This window comes from Talpa europaea (genome assembly GCF_964194135.1).
Source record: "Talpa europaea genome assembly, chromosome: 16".
Lineage (NCBI taxonomy): Eukaryota > Metazoa > Chordata > Mammalia > Eulipotyphla > Talpidae > Talpa > Talpa europaea.
The window spans coordinates 3,457,564-3,480,636 of record NC_140084.1 but is presented as its reverse complement, the minus strand read 5'-3'; the positions used below and the strand labels follow the sequence as shown (position 1 = coordinate 3,480,636).

Genomic DNA, 23,073 nt, shown 5'->3' with positions numbered 1-23,073 from the left:
GCTTTCTGAGACATGGCTTCAAATTTCCCGTTAATATTTCATGCAGAACTTTAACTACTACACCTAGTCTGATTTGGTGATTTTTAAAACAATTTGGAAAAGCTGTGTGACAGTCGCCACTGCAGGCTGCCACCTTTCTCCCGGAGGCAGAAGCCACCTTAACTTTTAGTCCCGTGCCTTCCAGTAGGTGTCATTTCTTCCGAACACATCTGGATAATGCCCAACTGAAGGCAGTGGGTGAATCAGATTGGGGAAGGGAGTGGCTTCTTGCTCAACACACGCATATTTAATTTTGAGCTATCCTTATTTTAAAAATAAGTCTCAAGGTGCAGGTCCATCGGTAAGACCTTTTAATATATGGTGTTTCCTAGCAGTGAAAACTCCAGTCTTGGGAAAATTCATTTTTCACCTGATGAAAAATGGCTTTTTTCTGTTCTATTTTTGGTCACCTAGGACTCAACCGCTCTGTGGGCCTCTGAGCAAATGGTGCTGGGCAGGAGGTGAGGTCAAGGGACAGGACGGACCTGCCCTGGGCTTGCCATGGCCAGTGACCCACAGTTTCTGGAACGTACAGTTTCCTCCGGTGTGTTGGTGAACAAGACCTTTCCATGAACCTCAAGCGATGTTTCTTCTACTTGATTATAAGTGCATCTTTTTTGGTCCATGTGTTCTCAGGAATTTTCCTGTGCAGATATTTTTGGACCCTTAGCTAACTTGCGGACTAATTCATATGCTCAGAGCATCATGTTTATTGTATTTTCTCCCATAATAAGTCAAGATCACGTGACAGGCATGCATCACGTCTTTATAGATATGATTCTTTCTGAGCCACAGCGTTCTTTCTCGCTCATCCGCACTGAATGAGCACTGCATGGTTCTTCCACTGAAACTCGAGCTGGGCATTGCAGTCTCTCTTGGATGTAGTTCCCTGCCCTGTCTGTGTGTCTTGCTCCCACAGCTCTTCGAGGGCAGCTTGTTCTCTCCTCCCCTGGTGTTTCTGCTCTGGGTCTCTGTGGCCGGCTGTGTGTCTTGGTGTCACAAGATCGAACAGACACTGCTCAGCCTCTTGCTAGTTCATGTGTTGTGGTTTTCAGTGTGGCTGACCCCTCTCATCTTGCTGACGTTTTTCTTGGCCCCAGGAATGCCGCCCTCCTCTTGCTGCCCCCTAGTCCTCTTGTCCCTCTTTCCTGGGCTGCTCTGCTGGACCAGTGTCCCGGTCACTAAACACTGGCATCCCGGTGGACTATGGTGGAGGGTTATGGACATTTCGGTGGTGGGTGTGGGATTCTGACAACCTCAGAAGTGGAACGTCCTGTACTTCTGAAGCACAAATAGTGCTGTAGACCAGTGTTCCCTCAATTAAAAAAAAAAAGGAATTTCATTTAAGATGTCAAAAAAATATTGACGTTCCTCAAAGTCTGCTGTCAGCCTCCTGTTGCTCACTTTGGGCCCTCCCTTCTGGTCTCTTTCCTGGGATGCATTCACTGACTAGCCCCATCACCAGTCTCGCGAGAAAGTCTCTTTATTTCAGACCTTTCCTAGAAACCTCAGCATCTGGTGGTGCCTCTGTCCCCACATATTTCACCAAACCAGCCCACTCCCCAAGACTGATTCTGTTACTCCCCCTCTGTTTCGATGAATGGTGTCACCACCCGTTCAGTTATGCAAGCTCCCTTGATGTCCTTCTTCTCATCCCTGGCCACTCATCAAGTGCAGGGCAGAATCCTTGGAATTCACCCACTTCTCACCGCCCCCCATCTTTTCTGCCCACCCCATCACCACTTCATTCATGCTAAGATCGTCTCTTACCTGGTCTGTTGCCATATTTCCCTCCTAGTCTCCTGGCTCCTGTGCTGGTCCAGGCTGCCCTGTTCCTCCCCAAAGGCTCCCCCTACACTGTGTGACCATGGGATAAATGTCATATTTCCTGCTCTGGGGTAAATGCTCCGTGAAGGTGAGGCTCGTCTTTTGGGGGGCTCAGGTTGTACCCTCAATACCTTAGCAAACTGCCAGGCACATAGATGTTATCAGAATATATTTGTTGTAAGAATTTGTAAGAATGAGTGAACAGATTATTACTGTTGTTTGATTTCAGGCTGTTATTTACCTACATGCTTAATCCTTCTGGACACTCTGGAAATCCTTCTTGAGCAGCTTTGCTGTAAATATATTATTTTTCTGATTGGAGAACTGGCATGTGCTGATTTTAGAAAGCGTAAAGGTAGAAAACAAGAAAAAGGCCACCGCGCTGTGTATTTCGAACCATGGTGCTCTCTTAAACCGTGACCATTTTCCTGTCATTTTTAAAAACTCCTTCAGAACTGCTTAAAATGAAGCCAACACATTTGAGACATACAACCTTTTCAGAGTGTTTTGATCTGATGTAAAAAACTCTTGGAAAAACCTTGTTTCGTTCAGGTTTCTCTCTGCTGTTCAAGTCGATAAGGTTTGCTCAACATTAGGCTCCATTTGAAATATATGATATTTGATTTACTGTCAAAGGTAAGTTTCCTGTCTCCGTACGGCTGCCACTTTGGAAAACTCCATGGTTTCCATCTGGACCTACCATCCTTCAGATTTCTGAAGACCAAGGTAAAGATTCCTTGGTTAATATTTGCCAGAAGCATCCCTCTATAATCTCCTGGATGGCCACAGAGGCATCGGCATTCTCCCCGTAGAAACTGAGTCTCATTTCTTCGGTCAAGTTATTTTTCTAGAGTTTAAAAAGTACCCCAAGTGAGGGCTCGCTCATAGCAGGAATTTAAAAAACCTAAATAAGGGACCAGGAGAAAGACTAATTATACTAGTGTAAAAATCTAAATCAACAAGCAACTATAAACCAGAGACACACTATGGGGGTGGGGGGCAGGGAGTAGGATCAAAACAAGGGGTGGGGGGGTGGGAATTGTACGGGGACTATAACCAAGATGAAAATGCATATATTGTGCAAAAATGAAAAATGATGTAAAAATATATAAAATTGAAATAAATTAATTAAAAATAAAAATAAAAACTACCCCGACTACAACTTTAACAACGTTTGCCCAGCTCTGGGTGGAGACTTCTAGGCTTTCCTTTCAGCCTTTGTTCTCCAAGGGCCGAGAGGGGAGTTTGTAATCCCCCCCCCCACCGTGCTGGGTGAGGGGAGCACGTGGAATTTTCTCAGGGCTTCTCTTGGGGAACGCCAGGCTGAAGGACTGTGACTTTACAGGCTTCCGTTGTTAGGATATTTGCCCTTGCCTCTCCATACTCCTCCTAAAACGCGAAGCAAACAGTTTGGGTGTCGTGTGGCTTTGTGAGGATGTGGTCTTTCTGTGACAGCTTATTTTGGGTCGAGCGCGTTTAGCAAGAAGAGTAGAAAAGGGAACAGCTTATGGCCGGTGCCAGATGGACATCCCTCGTGGAATCTGTTCCTTATCTCGGGGGTCCTGTTCTAGGGGGTTGTTTGCAATATTAATCCTGATCGGAAAGCAGCTGGAGTTCCTTTAAAAAAAAATACCCCTAACTTATTTTTATTATGGCTAAAGAAATTTATAGATAAACTTTATTAACTGGATCTTACTTGTCCCTTCAGTTATTCATCAACACTGCGCAATGGACAGTCAGCTCCCTGTGTGCCACACATATTCTTCCACCAGTAACAATGAGGAGAAAATTCTCTTTCTGGGAATAACTGCAGTCAGCGTAGCTCCGACCTAGGTGCCCTGTGTGTAAAAGTCACTGTAAATAAGGTGCTAACATTTTACTTCAAGGCCAACTCTGTTTGGCCTTTTTTTAAAAAGTTTCTAAGCAAAAGTTTCTTCCCGGATAAATTGCATTTTAACTGTGGCACATCAGGAGAGAGTGAGTGAAGTTTTATGTAGCATTCACACACTGTCTTTAGCTGGACAGGCCTAACTCATCTCCCTTGATGGCTGTTTTAAGATTTTTACAACGTTTTCTCTCCTTTTTGGTCACTTTTTGCATTTACAACTTGATGTAATTTGCCTCCGTAAGGTTGAGTCACTTTTCTGGAATAGAATTTGGCTCTTGCTGAAATGAGCACAATTTGATATATGACTTAAAAAGAGCTGCTTACAAATTGCTATCTAATCACAGCTTAATTCATGCACGGAAATGTTAAGGTAATCTTGGATGTATTATATACAAGGACTGTTTGGGATTCCAGGAATAAAATACATCCCTTATTTTGAAATACTTACATTATGGTTATTTTCTATAAGATGCTAAAATAAGTTTGAGCTATACACCAGATTAACATCGACATCTTGACTGAATTCAATTATTTGTCTCCAAGATGAAAGCCTCGTCCTCTCCCTGCTTTCAAGGGAGTTCATTGTACGGTGTACTTAAGAAGCCATTAGCCTCATACTCAGAGTAATTAAAATATAGGTCGAAGCAGAAAAACCCTCCTTTAAAAATAAATAGAAGACAGAAAATCTAAAGTTGTGGGTTTCAGAATAGTTGGTTGGGAAGAAAGCAATTTCTTTCCCTCCCTCCTGCCCAAGATCTTATCAAAAGTGGGATTTAGAGCCTCCTGTGAGCCCCGTCCTAGTCAGAGATTTTGGATAAATAAACAAACATAACCGGTAAGATACCGAGAACTAATGAAAGCTATATGATCACCCATCTGGTAAAACGTCCCTACAGGATTCAGGCAATCATAAAATCACAGGGAAAAATGTTGGTAATCAAGATACTCTTGTACAGCGAGGCTATAAAATGCTCGCCCAGACCATACCGGTGGTTTCCTGTGGACTTACCATGTCTTAGCAGGTACCTGAAACTTTTAACTTCTGGAAATGACAGCTGTGAGCTCATGGACATGAAGAGATTCCACGTGTAATCCCGTTTGATTTAAATGATTCTGTTGCATCTGCTCAGGAACGTCTTACCATTGATGGTTTTTGAATTAAGTCAGCTTCCAGTGCTTAGTTTATCAAATATAATTGAGACTAGGAAGGGAGCACCTGAATCACTTAAAATTCTTCGGGAAGAATTTATAGGTTTATTGATCTTTTTTTAATGTTAGCCTTAGAATAACACGTTAAACCATATCTACTTCTTGACTGACTTGCAGCAGGTAGAGAAAGGTGAGTGGGTATTTTCTATGAGCGCAGAAAGCTTCATCGCTGTCAACCGACTGGTGGAGACATGTTGCGGATAAGCCTTGATTGCAGTCGTCGATAATCTTTTAAGTAGATATATCCAAAGTCAGCAAAAGGAAGACAGAACACTGATGATGTTTGGGTAATGTGGAGGCAGTGATCCTATAATATTTATTTTGAAATACTTTAGATATCTTTTGCTTATGCTTACTGTGTGATTGATCAATGGCAGCTTGTCAGTCTCATCTCGATCCACATTCAGAATGGGAGGGGGGGTGATTCTTTGCTGTGGGGGCCACTCTGTGCCTGGGAGGATGTTAGCAGCATCCAAGGCCTTTACCCACTGGCTGCCAGAAGCATCTCCTCCCCAAACATCAAATGTCCCCTGGCGGGGGGTGGGGGGGGGCAGGCCTGCCTTAAGTGAGAATCACTGATCTCCATCCTGCATGTTTATATCTGTGCATTACGTCGGTGATTAGGATATTTGCTTTTGGCTGCTGAACCTGATGTGGTGTAAGAGCATTTAATTTTGGACTTCAGAGATCAAAGAACAGCAGAGAGCGTAGGAAGGCAGAATGTTTTGAGGTCGTTCATCCTACGTCCTAAACAGAGGCAGCGATGGGGCGTGAGGGGTTGTGTGTTCTGCTCTTGGTTAGTAGTTTGGTTACTGAACAAAAGAAATGTAATTATTTAAAATGTTTTTGTTGAAAACTATTGAGGAACACTTTACTTACTTTGTTATTCCTCTTTTACATGTGAAATTTCAGAGGGTTATGCAAGAAGCAATACCCAGGAGACTTTCTGAGGGTGCTCAGTATAAATCTTTCGTCTCATTAGAGACCTGAAAGTTTGTTTTCAGCGGAAAGTCTCCAAGGTCCTCAGTCATTTGATTGCAGCATGAAGCATAAAGTCTGGCAGTACAAGGAAAATAACTCAGAGTTTATCTTATATGACTTTTCTATTTTGCTTCAAGACTTGGCAGTTCTTTGGCAAACTGGACAGTGGGTTCCCCTGAATTTGAGGTGGGCTGAGTCAAGTGCACACTAGTAATGGCTCAGTTGCATCTTTAACCACAGTGAAGCTGCGATTGCAAGCACTCCTGTGGTCGATTGCCTTTTCAGTTGGAGTACCTACTATGTGCTGGAGTGGCCAGTGAGGTGCCCACAGTCTCTGCCCTCAAGTGTGCTGGCCAGTGAGATGGATCCATCATCTTAGCAGAGAGCACAGTGAAGCTCAGGCAGCCTGGGATCTTGGAGGAGGAGAATCCAGCCCATCTGGATGGGCGAGGGGCTGCCAAGGAGACCTTTTCCAAGGAGTTGGCTCCTGAGCATCCTTGAAGATGATACCTGCTTTGTGCATCACTGGCTCTTCTTAGTATAAATGAATTCACACTATGTGCTCCAGACAGATAAACTGGGTGGTTATTCCTCCCCCAGGATACTAGAATTTATCATGGGACAGGAATCTGGAGCCAGCTCTGCTAACAATGGATATTTGCAAGCAAATGTCAGATCCTCTGGGCCAGGGGAAGAGGACCTTTCTGGTTCTTATAGTAACAGCAAAGAAAGAAGCCACCTTTCCCCACATGGACTAGCAGCTACTCTAATAGCTGCCATTTCAGTGATTTTTCAAGACACCAAAACAGACCACGCACAACTATTTTATAAGTTGCTCTCGTTATATAAAAGATGCCCACCGTTTGCTAGACGTAACAGAAGACACACAGAGTGGATAGTTTTCTTACCTTCTGGAAGTTTTGCTCAGAATCTTCTGCTTGTTGTCGACTGGCCTTCTTTCTCCATCGTGCTGAAATGCTGAGTGTTTCCTCCACTTGCAAACGTGCTCCTCTCATAGCCAAACAGCCTGTGCAGACTGGCCCTCTCCCAAGTGCAGGCTGTATTTGCTGGCTCCCAACTCACCCTTCTCGCTGTCTTCTTTCCCAAGAGTGCCTGTGTCTCCATTTCTTGGTCTGCCAGTCCCACTTGTATTTCCCTCGGCCTTTGCTCAAGTGATTTTTCTCTCCCGGTCTTGTCTCACAGACAAACTCCTCCACATCCTTCAAAGCCCCACTCAAATGACATCTCTTATCTGAAATCTTACACTGACTTTCCAGAGGGAAAGTGATCACATCCTTTGTGTAGCACTTATCCTCCGAGTGTGTGTGCATGTGTGTGTGTGCGTGTGTGTGTGTGTGTGTCTAAGGAAACTCAGGACCTTATTTTCCAATTCTGATCTTCTCCAGTAGAGCTCTTAGATAGAAACTGAGTCTTACTCACGTATTTTTCCCAACACCTACCGTTGTTACACAAAATGTCTTAAAGACGCATTTCCTTTTTCCCAGGTTCTCTCACCCCTACCTGTCTAGTCTCTGCACTCTCCACTCGCTTGACATGGACCAGGTGCCCCTTGTGTATTCTTTGCTGGGGGTTTCTTTTGTCTCCCTTTTCCTTATATGGCCCAGTCCCACAAAGTTTTGTCTTTCATCCTTAAAAATAAGGCAGCAGCAGCTTAGAGCGATAAGAAGCAGCTCTCAGATGGAACTGGTGAGCGATAGAGCTGCGACTTGAACTTGGATCTCTCTGGTGCCTTCATGTACTCATATGTCCAGCAGATGAGTGCTTGGACACCTGCGAACGGCATCCCAGGGCCAGAGGGAAGAACAGTGGACCAGACAAATTCCTTGTCGTGTCCAGGGAGGAGGGAGGCAGGAAACAGGTGGGGACAGCCCAATGCAGTGATCCCAACAGGGACGGGTCCCCTCAAGGGACAGAAAAGTAGACAAGGGGCTGAGGGTGGGAAGTGCGTGGGGCCCTCCCTGTGCAAGGGCTGTTAACCAGAGGCACAGAGTCAGGATAGAGAGGGGAGTGGCCCAGGTAGGGAGGGCAGAGGAGCCGCAGCTGGGAAAGGTGGAGGACAGCCAGGCCCTCCGGGATGGCATGTGGAGGAAGCACCAGCTAACGTGGTAGCCTGGGGTCCATGGGCAGGACTTTGGGGTGTTATTTTAAATATCTCTGGGAAGCCTTTGGAAAGGTGTTTAAGAGCAAACTGTCCTCCTCTGACTACTAAACGGCAGCACTTTGTAAGACAGGCGACTGGGGTCTGTTTGGGTTTCTACAGGGCTTGCTGGAGTGTTGAGACACACAAGGTGGCTTTGTACGCGCTCACCATGGGAGCCTCAGAACCTCTCCTCACCCCTATTCACAGACGGGGAAACCGAGGCGCACAGGCAGATGGCATGAGCACAGTCACACCGCTCCCCAATAACTCAGCCTCCGAACTTGGCCTTAGGACAAATCAAGGAACTCGCCTCCTGGCCTGCCCTGGCTTGGGGGTTGCAGTCCGGGCAGGTGTGGGCCTCACGCCAAGATGTTCTCTGTGTCCATCCTTCTGCCATCACCTCTGCCCGGGCAGCCCTGCAGCCCCGCCGTGCCTGGCTCTGAGCTGGCCCCTGGGTAGCCTGGTCTTCCGCAGCCCCGGCCCAGCCCGCCTCCCGCCCGTGAGCTCCCGCCCTGCTGTCCACGTGTTTGCTCCCTCCAGCAAAGCCCTGTGGACCTTGCATGTTGCTCACTGTTTCACTAGGCCTGAGGGCTCTGAAGATTGGCTGCCCCCCACCCTGTTGTGCACGGGATGGGGGGACCTCTAGGGGAGCCCCACCCTATGTGGCACCTTCCCTGCAGCCAGATCGCTCTCTGCTTTGTTCTTTAAACAAAATGTGCTTGCTTAGGTCTGTCCTCCGTTTCTGCCATCTCTGCCCAGCGGCGTCGGCTCCTGCCTCTCCTGGCTCAGGCCTGTTGTTCTGAGCGGCCATCCCCCTCCTGGTCCTCCTGCTGGGCTCGCAGGCCGCTGGTCGGTGTCACGCCCTGACGTGGCCCTCAGGTTCACCAGTGCTTCTGTGCCGTCTCCCTCACCGAGTTGTCACCCCTTCAACGCAGCCGTCCTGTCCTCTGGTGCTGCTTCTCAGCGTCCGGAGAGAGGTGGCCACACGCCGGGCCTTGCAGTAGCGTCTAATCGGGACGCACTTAAGTGTTGGGCAGACTTGGGGGTGGAGGGGCCAAGCAGGATTACTAATAAGTAAATGAGGTGATGTAAGAGCATGTCTGTCACCAGTGACCACTGTGTGTGTGTGCGCGTGTGCGTGTGCGCGTGTGCATGTAAGGAAATTCAGGGCCTTTTCTGATCCTGTGGATATTGGTGATACTTGGTCGCTGCATCCATCTTGAAGATTGCTCTATTTTTGCTAGAAAGAAGATGTAAGGAACCTTGTGCCCTCTCCTCCACTTATATTTGTTTTTCTGATATTAAACAAGTGCCGTTGGGTTTGAAGGTTTTTTTTTTTCCCCTTGCCACTTCTCACTAGTCCAGATGGCCATGCAATTCACAAATTCAAATGCGTCCAGATCATGAAAATCCAAAGGCCTAGTGTTTGGGTAGCGCCCATATGTTTGGGCATTACTGCTGCTTGTGTGGGTCCACAGCGCTTGTCGAAAAAGCTAACAGTGGAACTTGCATTCCCTGCTGAGTCCAACTTGGGGGGGTGCCTGTCCCCCTCCTTGGCGAGCAGGCGCTGAGGTGGGAGGGAGCCGATGAGGACCCCCAAGTGACTGTGATCACCTGTGAGCGCGGAAGGCGAAAAGAGAGTGTAAGTCACTGACCTAAGACTGTCGCTCTAAACAGGAACGTGCCCGTAAGACCTGCCTCAGGTCTGCACAAGGTTGATTTTACAGACGTAATGGCCACCACGTTAGTCTAAGGTGAGCTTGACTAAGTTGTTTGAGAGTGTTCGTGTGTTTTAGCGTCCTGAGAAGCAGGTGAGAATTACAGATTTGGGGGTCCTGCCACCTGGTGATTCTGACACCATGGAGCCAAGGTGGGGTCCAGGAACTGGTGATTCTGCAAGAAACTCTGACCTTGGCCCCAAAGCAGGAAGTTTTAGATTAGAATATATTTGACATCAGGGAAAAAAACAGCTGTCAAAATGAGTGCTCAAAGCCTTGCCCGTTGATGTTGCGCCTCTGCCCACCTCTCCTGGGGCTTCGTGCCTGCAGGCCAGAATCTGTGTTCCTGCAGCCTGTCCCCCGGCAGCTGAGACACCACCCCTGACACCCCAACCCGCCCTCCCTGCCCAGGGCGCTCTCTTTTCTATAAAAGGTTTGGTGCATCTTCTCGAGCAAAGCATTGTTCTCAAGCTCCGTATCTGGCAGCTGAAATATCAACCTGTGAGCATGTGCTGCTCCCGGTACCGCCTCTGGGGGGAGCTGTGTGCAGGGAACACTGGCAGTGGTGCTCGGTTCCCCCCTGAATTTCAGGGGCTCCCGCTGGACCTCCTGGGCCGGGAGGGCAGTTCTGGACACCATCACTTCACATCTGGAAATAAACCCATTTGTTCTTTCATGCAGCAGAGATTTATCGAGCACCTACTATGTACCAGGCAGTCTTCTTGGCCCTGGGAGCAACAGATGGCGCGTGCTTATCCTCATTAAAGTTGCCAGCTAGCGCGGGAGGAAGACAATAGCTGTGTCGTGTCATGTTGGGAAGCCTTATGGAAGAGTGAAGAAAGAGAGAGAACTGGGGAAGGAGCGAGGTCACAGAGCAAATGGCCAGGCTTGTCAGGGCTGACATCTGAGGAAAGGCTGCAGGGGACGGGAGTCGGGAGCCTGGGGCCCGTGGAGGGAGGGCAGCTGGCAGAGGACGCAGCCAGTGCAGGGACACTGGCAAGGCAAGGCCTGGGGTCTGGGTGGACCAGCGAGGAGGCCAGCAGATTGTGGCAGCAGGAGCAAGGGGGGGGAGCTTTGGCCAGGGGTCAGCGAGGAGAGGGAAGGACCTGGGCTTCTTCCTGAGCGAGAGGACGCGCTGGAAAGCTCTGAGTGCAGGTGCCGTGCTCTCCACGGAGGTTCTCAACGCCTCTCTCTGGCCCTGAGCTGAGAATAGACTGGACACGAGCCTGTGGGGCAGGTGGGACCTGGAAGGGACCGACAGTGACCCCACAGGGCATGGGGGGGCTTCGCAGATCCAGGGGGAGCCCAGTGCTGCTGCTGACAGGCCATCAGCGAGGGGTGCAGTTGGAGAGACTCAACGGTTTGAGGGGTGAAGAGAGAGAAGGTGAATTCAGGGACGGCTTTGGTCTGAGTCACGGGAGTGAGTCATCGCCCCTTCGATTTAACGGGAAAGGCTGTGGGTGGAACAGCGTCAGGGCCAGCGCGAGAGTTCGCTTTTGCTCTGAACGTGGAAGAGAAGTCTCTGGAAATGCTGTGGGCCGCTGGGTACACGGTGTGGTGCTTGCAAGGAATTGTCTAGGAGTTCTATCACGTGAAAGGCACATGTTTTTTAAAGTTTATCTTAAAAAAATTCCTGCTTTGTGTATGAACCGGTCAGGGTACATGTGTGTATGTGTGTCACTGTACACGTGTGCGCGGTTGATTCTGCGTCATCGTGTGTAAATAATCAGCACAACCGTGTCTCTCTATGTTCGTGTGTTTGTGAGCATATTTGTACATCCCGGAGGGTGTATGTGTGCTCTGTGTGTGTCTGGGTGTGTCTATATTACATGCAAAGAAATGTATTTTCTCCTGCTCTATACGCAGTACTTTGCAGATTTTGCTTCAGGGCTGCTGTCGAACCCCTAACCTTTGGCATAGCTGTCTTCATTCACCCAGTCTGTGTGTCCTGGCTGCCGCCCCACACCCACCCTGTCATTTGTCCTGTTTGGGGAGTTATATCAGAACGGGCTACCACGGCTGCAAGTGGTTTAAACTTGACTATCTCTGCTAAGTTCTCTTCCACCGGGTCATTGCCAGAACCTTCCAGAGCCTTCTCCACCAACGAGCCGTGCTTGGCACACTTGACCCACGATGGCACAGTTCATTCGTGTGAGCCACTAGACAGATGTCCTTACTGAGGCATCAAATTGGATGGTGTCTGCTAACACATCTAATGGGGAAAAAGAAAAGAGAATTCAAAGGATTATCTTTTTTTTTTTTTTAAGGATTAAACTTGTGCCATTTAGCTGTTTGATACCCTGTAGTTAACGCTGCTTTATTAGAAGCCTATACAATTCTTCACAGGGGTATCAAAATAATTTCAGTGAAAATAATGTTGTAGGGACTCATCAAGGCCAAGTGCTTGTTTTGTGATTACAGATGGATTTTTTTGCTCTAGTTTCTTGCAAGCCTTTTGCTGGACAAGCTAGACTTACCCAGCTCCCTTCATGTCCTCTGGCGCTCCCGTGGTTAGACAGGCCTCGAACACCATGGCCTTCAATAATTCTTTTAATCTGGCGGTGCTGCTTTTGCACTGCTGGCCTTCATGAGTTATATTTGCCCGAACTGTAATGGCTTGTTGAACAGCCAAAGCAAACCGACCTGCCGTACGATCAAGACGTTCTTCTGTACAATGATTAAGTTACAGAAGTTCCCCGTGCACAGTAATTTAGTTCTGCTGTATAATGATATCTTTGGGGAGTCTCTCTTTGGGGAGCCCCTCTGGTCGAGCCTGTCACAGTGGAAAGGATCCATCACCCCCACCGCGTCTCCGCAATGCCTCTGCCTCACTTGGCTCCTTCCCCAGATACATTCACTCGTTAAAACAGGTGGCATCGGCCCATTTCCTCCATGATGTTTTTACGTGCTCTTCAGATCGCTTACCTGTAGCTCACCTGACATGCGTTGAGTGCATTCGCTGTGTTTTGTTTTGCTCTTGAAATAGCAGAGAACGTTCTTTGGTTGAGTGGGAGATCTTTGAAGGAATATCCGTGAAGAGCTTTGGTCTAGAAAGTCTGGAAGGAGCCCCAAGCAAGGCAGCCTGAATGGATCCTTTAGAAATTCATAGTTAGCAGCTTTCGGGAATGCATGGACGTGAAATGCATGTTAGCTGTTATATAAGATTTCAGGGGAAATAGAAGCATATTGTCAAGGAAGGGCTTGCCGCAGGCTCCCCAAAGTGTGTTTCCATTGGATATTGGATGGGGGGCGGCTTCTGTCTCCCACTTAAAGAAAATTGCAAGCTCCACCCAGATAGGAAACTGGTCATCTTTTTGTTGACCATTTTGTCTCCGGTGCCTTGCACATAGTAGGCACTTAAATTTTAGCCGAGTGAGCAGACCGCTGTGTTCCTCGAAGCCTTTAACTTTCGAGAAGATGTCTGACGCACAAGGAGAGGCAGCGGCTGGAGGCCTTCCCCAGTGCCCTGGGCTGTGGCTCCAGATCCCTTCTCTCCAGGAACATTTTACTCAACTTGGGCACCTTGATATACCTCCTGGGAAATCCTGGCTTGGAGTAAGATCCATGAAAATAAAGTCTTCAAATTGAACATTCAAATAATTGCAGTGTCTGTGAGACAGAATGTGAGGCAGTGGGGGTGTCCGACACCCATGTGATTTGGGGCAAGTTTCTTGACCCCCCCGCAGAAGCCTCCGTCTGTTGATCGATAAAACACCAAAAATACTTTATTGAACTGGTTGTTGGGAAAATAAGTTTAGTGCCCCTTTGGAAAGTGCAATGCAATAGTGCGTAGAGGGTGTCATTAGATAAAGACGTCATCATTGTCCTCGCTGTCACTGTCACCATCAGGAACGAAGCGATGACATCACTCCTGGTAGGATGTGTCATTACGAGATCCTGAGGCTGGATGTGGTCCGTCTTTCACCCTCTCTCCTCCTCTAGAACAAACACTGGCGTGCTTCCGATAGGCCAGGCGTTGTAGCTCTGGGGAGACAGTCGTGAACGTAGGCAAGGCGACCTCCCTGTGGGCCCAGGGCTTTTATGCCCTTTGATGTGTTCGCTGATGTCACCTGCCCTTAGAATATCAAGTAAATTTAATTGCACACAATTCAGTTAAAGTTAATTGTTCTGAGGTCGTTATATGAGAGATGAGCCCCAAAGGATCACATTTTTTCCTCTCAGAATCAGATCTGTTCCTACACAAACAAGTACAGCAGGAGTCACAGGCCAAGGATTAAAATTTTAAAAAATTACATTAGTGTTACTAGAAAAGGTAAATCAGATACCACCTTTCATCCGGACCAGGTCAACCACCAAGGCTGGGTGTCCAGTTGAGCAAGTGAAAATACCACGCATCGCCCAGTCAATCTGCATCTCAGGTACAGAGATTCCTTTTTCAGTATAAGTATATCCCAAATACTGCATGGGGTATACTTTTACTTAAGGGAGAAAAAAAACAGCATTTATTTGAAAGTCAGTTGAACTAAAATACAAGAGAGAGTGTCCCCTGTTTTATGACAAGCCAACCACACTGAGCCAGAGGGCCGGCCACCTGCACAGGAGCACGACAATTGTGGGAACAAGTTCACGTGTGAAGCTGTCTTTGTCGAGGGGATCTTCCGCCTCAAACAGAATAGAAACCTTTGCTTCTATTTGAAATGATTTATAACGGTTCCCGCCTGATCGCCAAGTGTTTCCAAATTAAAAGCCATTAATTAAGGCCTTCTATAGATACAAAAGATATGCAAGGAGTGCTTTGTAATTCCAGCTCAGTACTTCAGGTGAGAGCTTTTCAAATTACGTGGACCACTGAAGCCACCTGCTTGGCGGAACGCAGCCCCGGCGTGGCTCAGCACACCACGCTGCCAGCCTTGTTACTGATTTTTCTCATTTCTCCAGGGCAAATACTAATTAATGGATACAATTCACAGCTGATTAGCTGTAGTTTCTTCAGTAATTACATTCGCATACTAACTGTTCAGAAGAGGATTTCTAACCCAGTTCTTATTTCACTCTAAGCTTAATTTGTTTTTTGAATTGTTTAGGCCCTTAGTTTAATAGCCATTTTATTTTTCTTTGTTGTTTTAGGTGCTATTAGATAATAAGTGAGTTTAATCTTAAAAAAATACTCTCTGATAATGAGCTGTTTGCCTTAAATGGATTTCTAATTCCCCAACAAAAGCTACATTTAAATAACATTGAAATCGTGATCCCAACTGCCAGGCGTTTTGGGGGGCCAGGATTGGTGGGTGAGAGGCCACTGGGAGCCCGGGTTCTCGTAAATACTCAAAAGAACATTCAGAGTCGAGGCCTGAGATGTCTCTTCTAGGGTCATTAACTGGTCGAAAAATTTCAGAATGGAAACCTTCAGTTTTTTGGTGCGTATGTTTAACATTATAGAAAAATGGGGGAAAGGGGTGTGTGTGTGTGTGTGTGTGTGCCCACACGTGTGCACACACGTTTTAAATGATTCCAAGTAAGGTTCTTTTCAGACCACTTTATAGAGGCGTGATGGACTTCCCAGAAGCTGTGTGTATTCAGTGTGTACTGAATGAGCTGGAGATAAGTGCATTGATGTACCCATTGCCACATGTTTTTGATGCCATGGGGGCCTGTTGAAAGCCAGGGAGAGGGCTTACGTGCTGGCAAATACATCTTTCAGGAATCTTTAGATATGTATCCAAATGAATCTGAGTGCCCAGTGGAACCTTTCTGAGGACTCGTTGTGCTACTGCATATCTAGATGTCACTCAAAGGGTGGGACTTTGCTTCTGAAGACCCGAACGGCTCTCTGGAACCATCAGGATCTTGTGTATAAATCCTGCTTAGTTCTTGGATCCCTGACAAGATAAAGGGTCGTGTGTCAATCCGTTTCCAGGCATGGATGTTATAGGTTCAGAGTCGGGGGCTGAAAGCCCCCCAGAAATAAGTGTTTGTGGGTTTATTGAAAGGAGGATTATGTGGCTCTTCTGTGTCTATCTCTATATATTCTGCTTATTTTCTATGATCATCTGAGACTCTGTATCTATTATCTACCTACCTACCTACTTGTCTATCATCTGTCTCACTTTATCTCTCAGTGGGAAAATTGTACCTTTTACTTTCAATAATTACTAGCTCTATTTATATTAGAGAATAGGTATATACATTTCACCCTGTGGAGACCAAACCTGTGTGTTATTTGATGCATTAAAGGAAGGACATAATACACTTCATAAACAGACAGCCACTCTTTTACCATTTAAAAGCCATGAAAATAATATAGCTCCAGATAATTATGCCCACAGAGCCTTTCCACATCACCAGACTGATAACAGAATGTTTAAAGCAACAGAATGTACCTACTTATACCATCTGAACCTGAAAATACATTCTGCCAAAATCCAAGTTTTACATTTTGATAACGGGTCTCTAGAAGTAAAGAGCTTATGTCTGAAATGCTGATACAGTCTTATTTGTGATGGAATGAATGGGCCATTGTGTTAGGGAATTAACTAAAAATTGCTGTGTTCATAGGATCCTGCTTATTTTTTAAACCTCTTTGCACTTAATGTTACATTGAGAGATTAAATATCACTGTTTTCAACAGCTCTGATGGACATCGATAGAGTTTTAAGCTCTGTTTGGAGATTTTAAAATGTTCTTTAGTCTTCCTATTTATTTATATTCATGCCCCACCCCATTCACTAGAAGATAGAATTTGAGTCCTGGGAATTGAATTCTATTCCCTTTAATTCACATTTTAACCTCCCCACACTTGTGACATCTGTTCTTGGAAAGTAAGCTGTGAAATCCCAACATGCTTTAAAAACATGTCAAGGTGATTTTCTTGGAAACTCTTTTCCTTCTAACTTCTGACAAATGCCAGTTCAATAAACAACACTCACCAGTGACCAGTTGGCCAAGTGTTTGTAATCGTCTGCCTTCACTATTAGTCTTGATGAAAAACAACACTATTTTCCAGAATGATCGAGTTAGCTTAACTCTGTGCTCTATTTTCCGAGGGACCGGCCGCCGTGGGGAGCAGAGTGCTCTCGACTGTCATAGTTCACATTCGGTCTGAGTAGAGCCACCCTTTTATCTCCCAACACCAGCATCCCTTCCAAATCCCATCTGAGTATTCAGTCACCCACCACAATTCTTTGTGTTGCTGCCTATTAATACAAAACATTCTGTTTTCTTTCAGTTTGGAAATAACAATAACTACATGAATATGGCCGAGGCAAACAACGCTTTCTTTGCAGCCAGTGAGGTGGGTGTCTGTCTTCATGTGTCTGTTCATGTTTGGTGTGTTATTTAGATCACTTAAAAGGCTTGAAGGGAAAAGCAAAGTATTGAATTTCTCTCTCTTCAGTGGCATGAGGTAACGACTTTGGAGAAGTAAGAAAAGCCTGTTAGAAAAGAAAACCTGGGCCTCCCCGGTGGCACAGCGGGTTGAGCACAGCGCTGTGAAGCTGTCCACAGCCTCTGTGGTGCGGGTTCAATCCCGGCCAACTGGGGAGATACCCACATGGTGCAGCAGACTTCTCCAGCCTCGCCCGCTGCTCCCTTCAGCAGAGTCTTAGGTCCGTCTCCCTATTCTGCTCCCTGCTCTGTCTCTGGTGAATTCTCTCACCCTCGTGCCTCTGGCCTGTACCCTAGTTCTTGTATACATAAAAATAAATCTTTAAAAAAAAAAAGAAAACCTGACAAATCTCTATCACTTGTCCATAGGCAGTTACTTATGTTAGTCTTTCACTCAGCCTTCTTGCTGAAAACGTCATCTATGCAAACAAAGAAACATAAGAACTTAAAATCTACCCGGGTAGCCCTCTGTAGATACAGCTCTGTATCTCTCCAGACTGTATTGATATCAAAGTAGATACGTGATTAATTTGGAAACTAGGCTGGAAGTGACTTTTAGTAGAAAATATTTTGATTTCACACGTCTCGGGGGATAGATAATTCTCTTGAGTTGCCATGGTGTGGGAATTGGCATGGCAGGACAGCATTAGGGTTTTTTGGCCTTTGGTGGGTGTGATGGGAAACAAGTGTTTTGGTTTTTGTCAGTTTACCCACAGCCCAGAGCACAGCTTGGCACATGGTGGGTGCTCACTGCATATTTATGGAGCGGGGGCATAGGTGTGCTCCCAGACGTGGTCACAGTGGGGAAACTGAGGGGTAGAATCTGAAAGGCGAGTCCTCTGAGTGGACTCTGGCTTGTATGCAGTTTCCAGGCACAAATGGAACAAAGGTCTTGTTACTGTTTTCGTTGTTACTAACTTAGGACTCCTGTCTGGCCCCCCTGGCCTGCCCTCCAGAAAAAAACTTGATCTTGATTAGATCAAGAAAATGGTTTCCTAAAGTGGTAAATTGGGTTAGATCTAAGATTTTCAAACAAGAACACACAGCAGTGAAACTGGTCCAAATGGAACATTTCCTCTTGTGGTTCCTGTAATAAAAAGTCTTCATTTTCCAAATACATTCAAATGTGGGAAACCGAACTAGTTTGACCCCAGAGAATGAAAATCATAATGGCTTCGTAAATGATCTTGGTACAGGGAAGCAAGTGGTATGAAAGAAATTAACTCTGAGAAATTATCAAAAAAAAAAAATGAGGAATCGCGAATTAAGGGTCTTCGTGGATTAATCATTTTTGCAATGACCATCATCTCACGAAGCAAGAAGACAGTGGAGATAAGGGAATATTGTTTGGCATGGGCTGCTGTGTTGTTTGTGATAATGAACACAAACCCCATCTGTAAGGACAACACGATGTTTCATTCTGTAGGATTTTTTTCCCCTACATTTGAATCAAACATTGATGAAAGCTCTACTGCCAGCAGCTGTTCAGAGACAATTTAATTCCAGCTGTGATAATTCACCGTGTCAGACATTGGCTGTTATATGTTGATACAACAGTTCTCCAGATTTGCATTTTTATCAAAAGGAACAAATGTTTTGAACATTTCAGTACAGATGGTATTTAACCATGTGCATACTACTTTAACATGTTCAAGGTAAACACTGAAAAGTCAATCCCTGTAAAAACGTAATCATAGAAACTGTAAATGATAAATCTGATATTGGTCATCCAGCAGTCGCCAGCGTCAGTGTTATTTTTGTTAGTTATTGATGCCAGACGTGGTTATTTTTATCGTCTTAGCCAGCCAGTGATTTGGGTTACTCTTTCCTCTAAGGAATACTTAACTTACATTTAACATGTTACCTCTCTTAAAAAGTGGTTTACGATGTTAGCATTTTCTTGGTTATATATTAGAATATAATTTTATTTTATTGTTTTATTAGGTGGTAATATAGTCATGGACTAAATTTGAACTTAAAAGTCTGCCTTTTGTAAAAGTATACTGTGGGGATATTTTCGATATGACAGCGCTAGTTCTTAACAAAATTAAAAGTGAAAACTCCCTTAGTTTTGACTGCCTATGCTTTATGTGGAAGAGGTGGTTTTGTGCAGGGAATTTACAGCTTTCCTTGTACCAAAAAATAAAGCCCGAGTAAATGTGAATGCGCGGTATTATAGCATGTGCCTATTTTCCCAGTCACTGCATTAAAAGTAAATTTATTTGTGTGTTTTTTAAAACATTTTAATGAGTGCAAACTAATTCAGAGAGACTTGGTTTGAATGCTGTAAAGTCGAAATTGTGCCTGAAACCAATTCCCTTCCCATAGATATGGTCCCGTGGATAACACTACCGGGACCAGGATACTTGAGTTTGAAATTCACACATTTGCTTTATGTTTTCTGTCTGTGTCATGATTACCCTGACCATTTTTAAAGTACTTTAAATATTTATTGAAATAATATTTCAAGTGTTAATTACAGTGGTAATGAAAACAGCCAAATGCCACATATCAAGAATGAGTGTTTATCCGTATTGTTAATGTGATATGTTAGATTTCATTAAGCAGTAATGGGGTAGCAAATGAGTCACAAATTACAGTTGCATCTGTTACTAGACCACATTAGTGCCAAAATAACAGCAAATGCAGCCATAGGGTTACGTTCATTAGCCAACCACGTTTGTGGCCAATTCATCCCTTTGTGTTTGAGAACTCGGGGTGCTGCAGGAAGAAGTTGACATATTCGGGGTCCTTATTAGAATAAATGTCCAAGAATCCCATATTTCCTTCTAGCCTTCAAATGGGTTATTGTGTTATAAGGTTTTACATATCCTGAATGCAATTAGCTGTGAGACCTGCAGGTGTTCAGATGTCTCGCCATGGTTTCCACTACCTCGTGTCCTCTTTACTTACTGGCAAGCTACAAATAATAGTTGACAGGTTCTGTATGCAAGGAAGGGTTTGTTTTGTTTTGTTCTTTTTTTTTTTTTTTGAGTTTGTTTCTGGTTTTAATTTTTTTTTTTAAAGATTTATTTATTTATTTGTTTGTTTGCTTATACAAGCACTGGGTACAGTCAGAAGCAAGGGAGGGTGAGAGAATTCACCAGAGCCGAAGTGGGGAACAGAACAGGCAGACTGATGAAATACACTGCTGAGGGGAGCAGCGGGCACAGCAGGAGAAGTCTGTCGCGCCATGTGGGACCCTCGCCGGTGGCTGGGGATCGAACTGGAGCTGCAGAGGCTGCGAGCAACTTTGCAGCCCGGCGCTCAACCGCTGCGCCACCAGGAGAGGCCCTCTGGTTTGAATTTTTTAAAAGATTTATTTATGCGTACGAGAGCTGGGGTGCAGGCCAGAGGGACAGAGGGTGAGAGGATTCACCAGAGACAAAGTGGGGAACAGAACAGGAGGATCTACTGAAATCCACTGCTGAGGGAGCAGTGGGGAGACAGGAGAGGTCTGTTGTGCCATGTGGGTCAGCTCCCTGGCCGGGGATTGAACTCATACTGCACTGGTTGCAAATTTCTTCATAGAGCTAAGACTTAACCCCTTGGGCCACCAGGGAGACCCTGTTTCTATTTTTTAAAGTGGTTATTAAGTGATATCATCATTGATAATTTGAAAAATGATGATTTTCAGCTCTTAATTATTTCTCTTCACCAATGATAGCTGGTTCAAATTATGTTACCCCAATGCAGTCTTTAAAAAATAGTATGATGAACTACAATGTTGACCCTCTGAGCTAGGGAAGAAAATACTGGACTGACTCCCCAACCAAAAAATAAATCCTTGACATAACTCTCTCCCCCCACCTGACCTCACCTCTAGTCCAAGTTCAGTTATTAGAAAGATGGCAGGCCTGATTTACATTAAAGACTCTCTTATAAAACACCATCTTTAGAGCCTGAGTAACAGTGAAGAAAAACTGCGCGTTATTTGCTTAGGTCTTGAGAAAATACATTTGTGTAAGTAAGAGAGCAACATAAGATGTTATTTTATCTCTGCCCATGTCTCTCTCTGATCTTCTATTGACTATCTTTAAAAGTTGAAGACATGTAAAGACACATCAAAACCTTCTTATGAAAGAAAAAAACTCAGAGTTCAAATAAAACCACTGGGGCCTTTTAACATATACCCTGATAACTCTTACCTAAAACATTATATAACAAAAATAGCAATTTTTGTAGACATATTCATTGTACTTGCGAAAATACCAATAAGGAAAATTAAAAAGCAAACCACAGATTTCATATGACTTGTTTAATCTGTTGTGGCAGAAAGTAAATATGTGCAATGTTCACGTCTGTGCTAATGTGTGTGTATGTGCATCACAGAATCGTCAGCATTTTATGAAGCATGTGGATAATGTAAGCGGTTTGAGCTGTTTCACTAACATATCAATAAAGTGGCAATTTGTTATATAGCCAAATCTAATGTCGTTGATGCTCCAACTAACAACAAAGACAGATGTTGCTAATTAAGTACGCATTAAAAAACTGTTAATACTGATACTCCATTAAAACCATATGATAATGAGACTTAAATCTTTAATCAGAATGATCAGCAAAACTTTATATATGGAAATCTGTGTTTAAGATGTTTTCATTTGAGAAATAAATATTTGCCCTAGCTATATCATGTTTTCATGCAAAATCTTTGTTTTTTCCCTCCAACGAGAAATCAGATGGAGGGCTGGAATAAGGAGATGTCTGTGTTTGTGTTTCCTTTTAGCAGACATTCCATACGCCAAGCCTGGGGGATGAGGAGTTTGAGATCCCCCCCATTACGCCTCCTCCGGAGTCAGACCCCACCCTGGGCATGCCCGATGTCCTCCTGCCCTTCCAAGGCCTCAGCGACCCGTTGCCTTCCCAGGGAAGTGAATTCACGCCTCAGTTTCCCCCTCAAAGCCTGGATCTTCCTTCCATTACAATCTCAAGAAACCTCGTGGAACAAGATGGCGTGCTTCATAGCAGTGGGCTGCATATGGTAGGCGACACATTATTGCTTCCAAGTATTCTGTTGTTTCTCTGCCCTTCTGGTGCAGACCTGAGAACGCATGTCTGAGCGTGTTCTCGGCCTCCACACACGGATGTGCGGCGTGTTCTTCAGTGTCCCTTAGGAGCAGGTGTTACTTCTCTGTCTTCCACGCCAAACCACTAACAGACTCTAAAAATCTGACTGTGGGATTAAAGCTGCCAGAGCGGGGAGGGGACCCGGGTGAGCAGAGTGGGGAGTGGGCACGGTGGACCGGGGTGGAGGACAGTAGGTGTCTTGGTGGTGGGCGTGGTGTGGGGACAGCACGTGATATACAGTGATATACAGTGTGGCCAACCACGTGACTTAAATAAGCAAACAAACAAGTTAAGGTGTTAGATCAGTCCCTGTATTGGCTGTGAGGGCGTTGGCTGGGTTGACAGTCCCGGGAAAGATTATGTCCAACAGGATCCTTCCGATTTGAAGCCAGTTTTGAGAAGTCTGATTCACTGGTTTTGAAGCCATCTTCCCTTGCCTTTGGCCTCACAGATGTGTACTTGACTTGAAAGTTTGCCCAGGAGAGATTTTCGAAATGAAAACCCTTATCAGTGTCTAGGTCTCTTGCATTTGTTGGATTATCACGTAACGCAGAGGAGACATGATTTGCTTCTCCCTCAAATGAAATATCAAACTGTGATCCAGAGAAAGGGAAAAAGAATAATTGCTCATAACCAGCAGAGGAAAATGCAGAGAGGGTTACTATGTGAAATATACCTAATTGTGTTATTTATTGTCGTAAACATCGGATAAGACACTCCAGAGAGCCGAGATTACTAATGCAATAATTTTGGTTCTGTTTTTCTTAGTATGCAGCCAGCAATCACCAGAGTAAATCTGCTTAAGTATTTTAAACTCTGCTGCTGGGATTGTTTTT

General features: G+C 45.2%; 1 protein-coding gene across 2 annotated transcripts in view; it reads left to right on the top strand.

The window, feature by feature from the left end:
- Positions 1 to 23,073, top strand: part of TOX3 (TOX high mobility group box family member 3) — a gene marked incomplete at its 5' end in the record, with an annotated part of 98,626 nt that overhangs the window by 51,530 nt on the left and 24,023 nt on the right. The window contains 2 exons of one of the 2 annotated variants that reach the window (XM_084257092.1): positions 17,010 to 17,075; positions 21,900 to 22,151. In XM_084257092.1, coding sequence (XP_084113218.1) covers positions 17,010 to 17,075; positions 21,900 to 22,151 — 318 coding nt within the window. Of the gene's footprint in view, positions 1 to 17,009; positions 17,076 to 21,896; positions 22,152 to 23,073 lie in introns of both variants that reach the window. The other variant, XM_084257091.1, reaches the window with a different exon arrangement.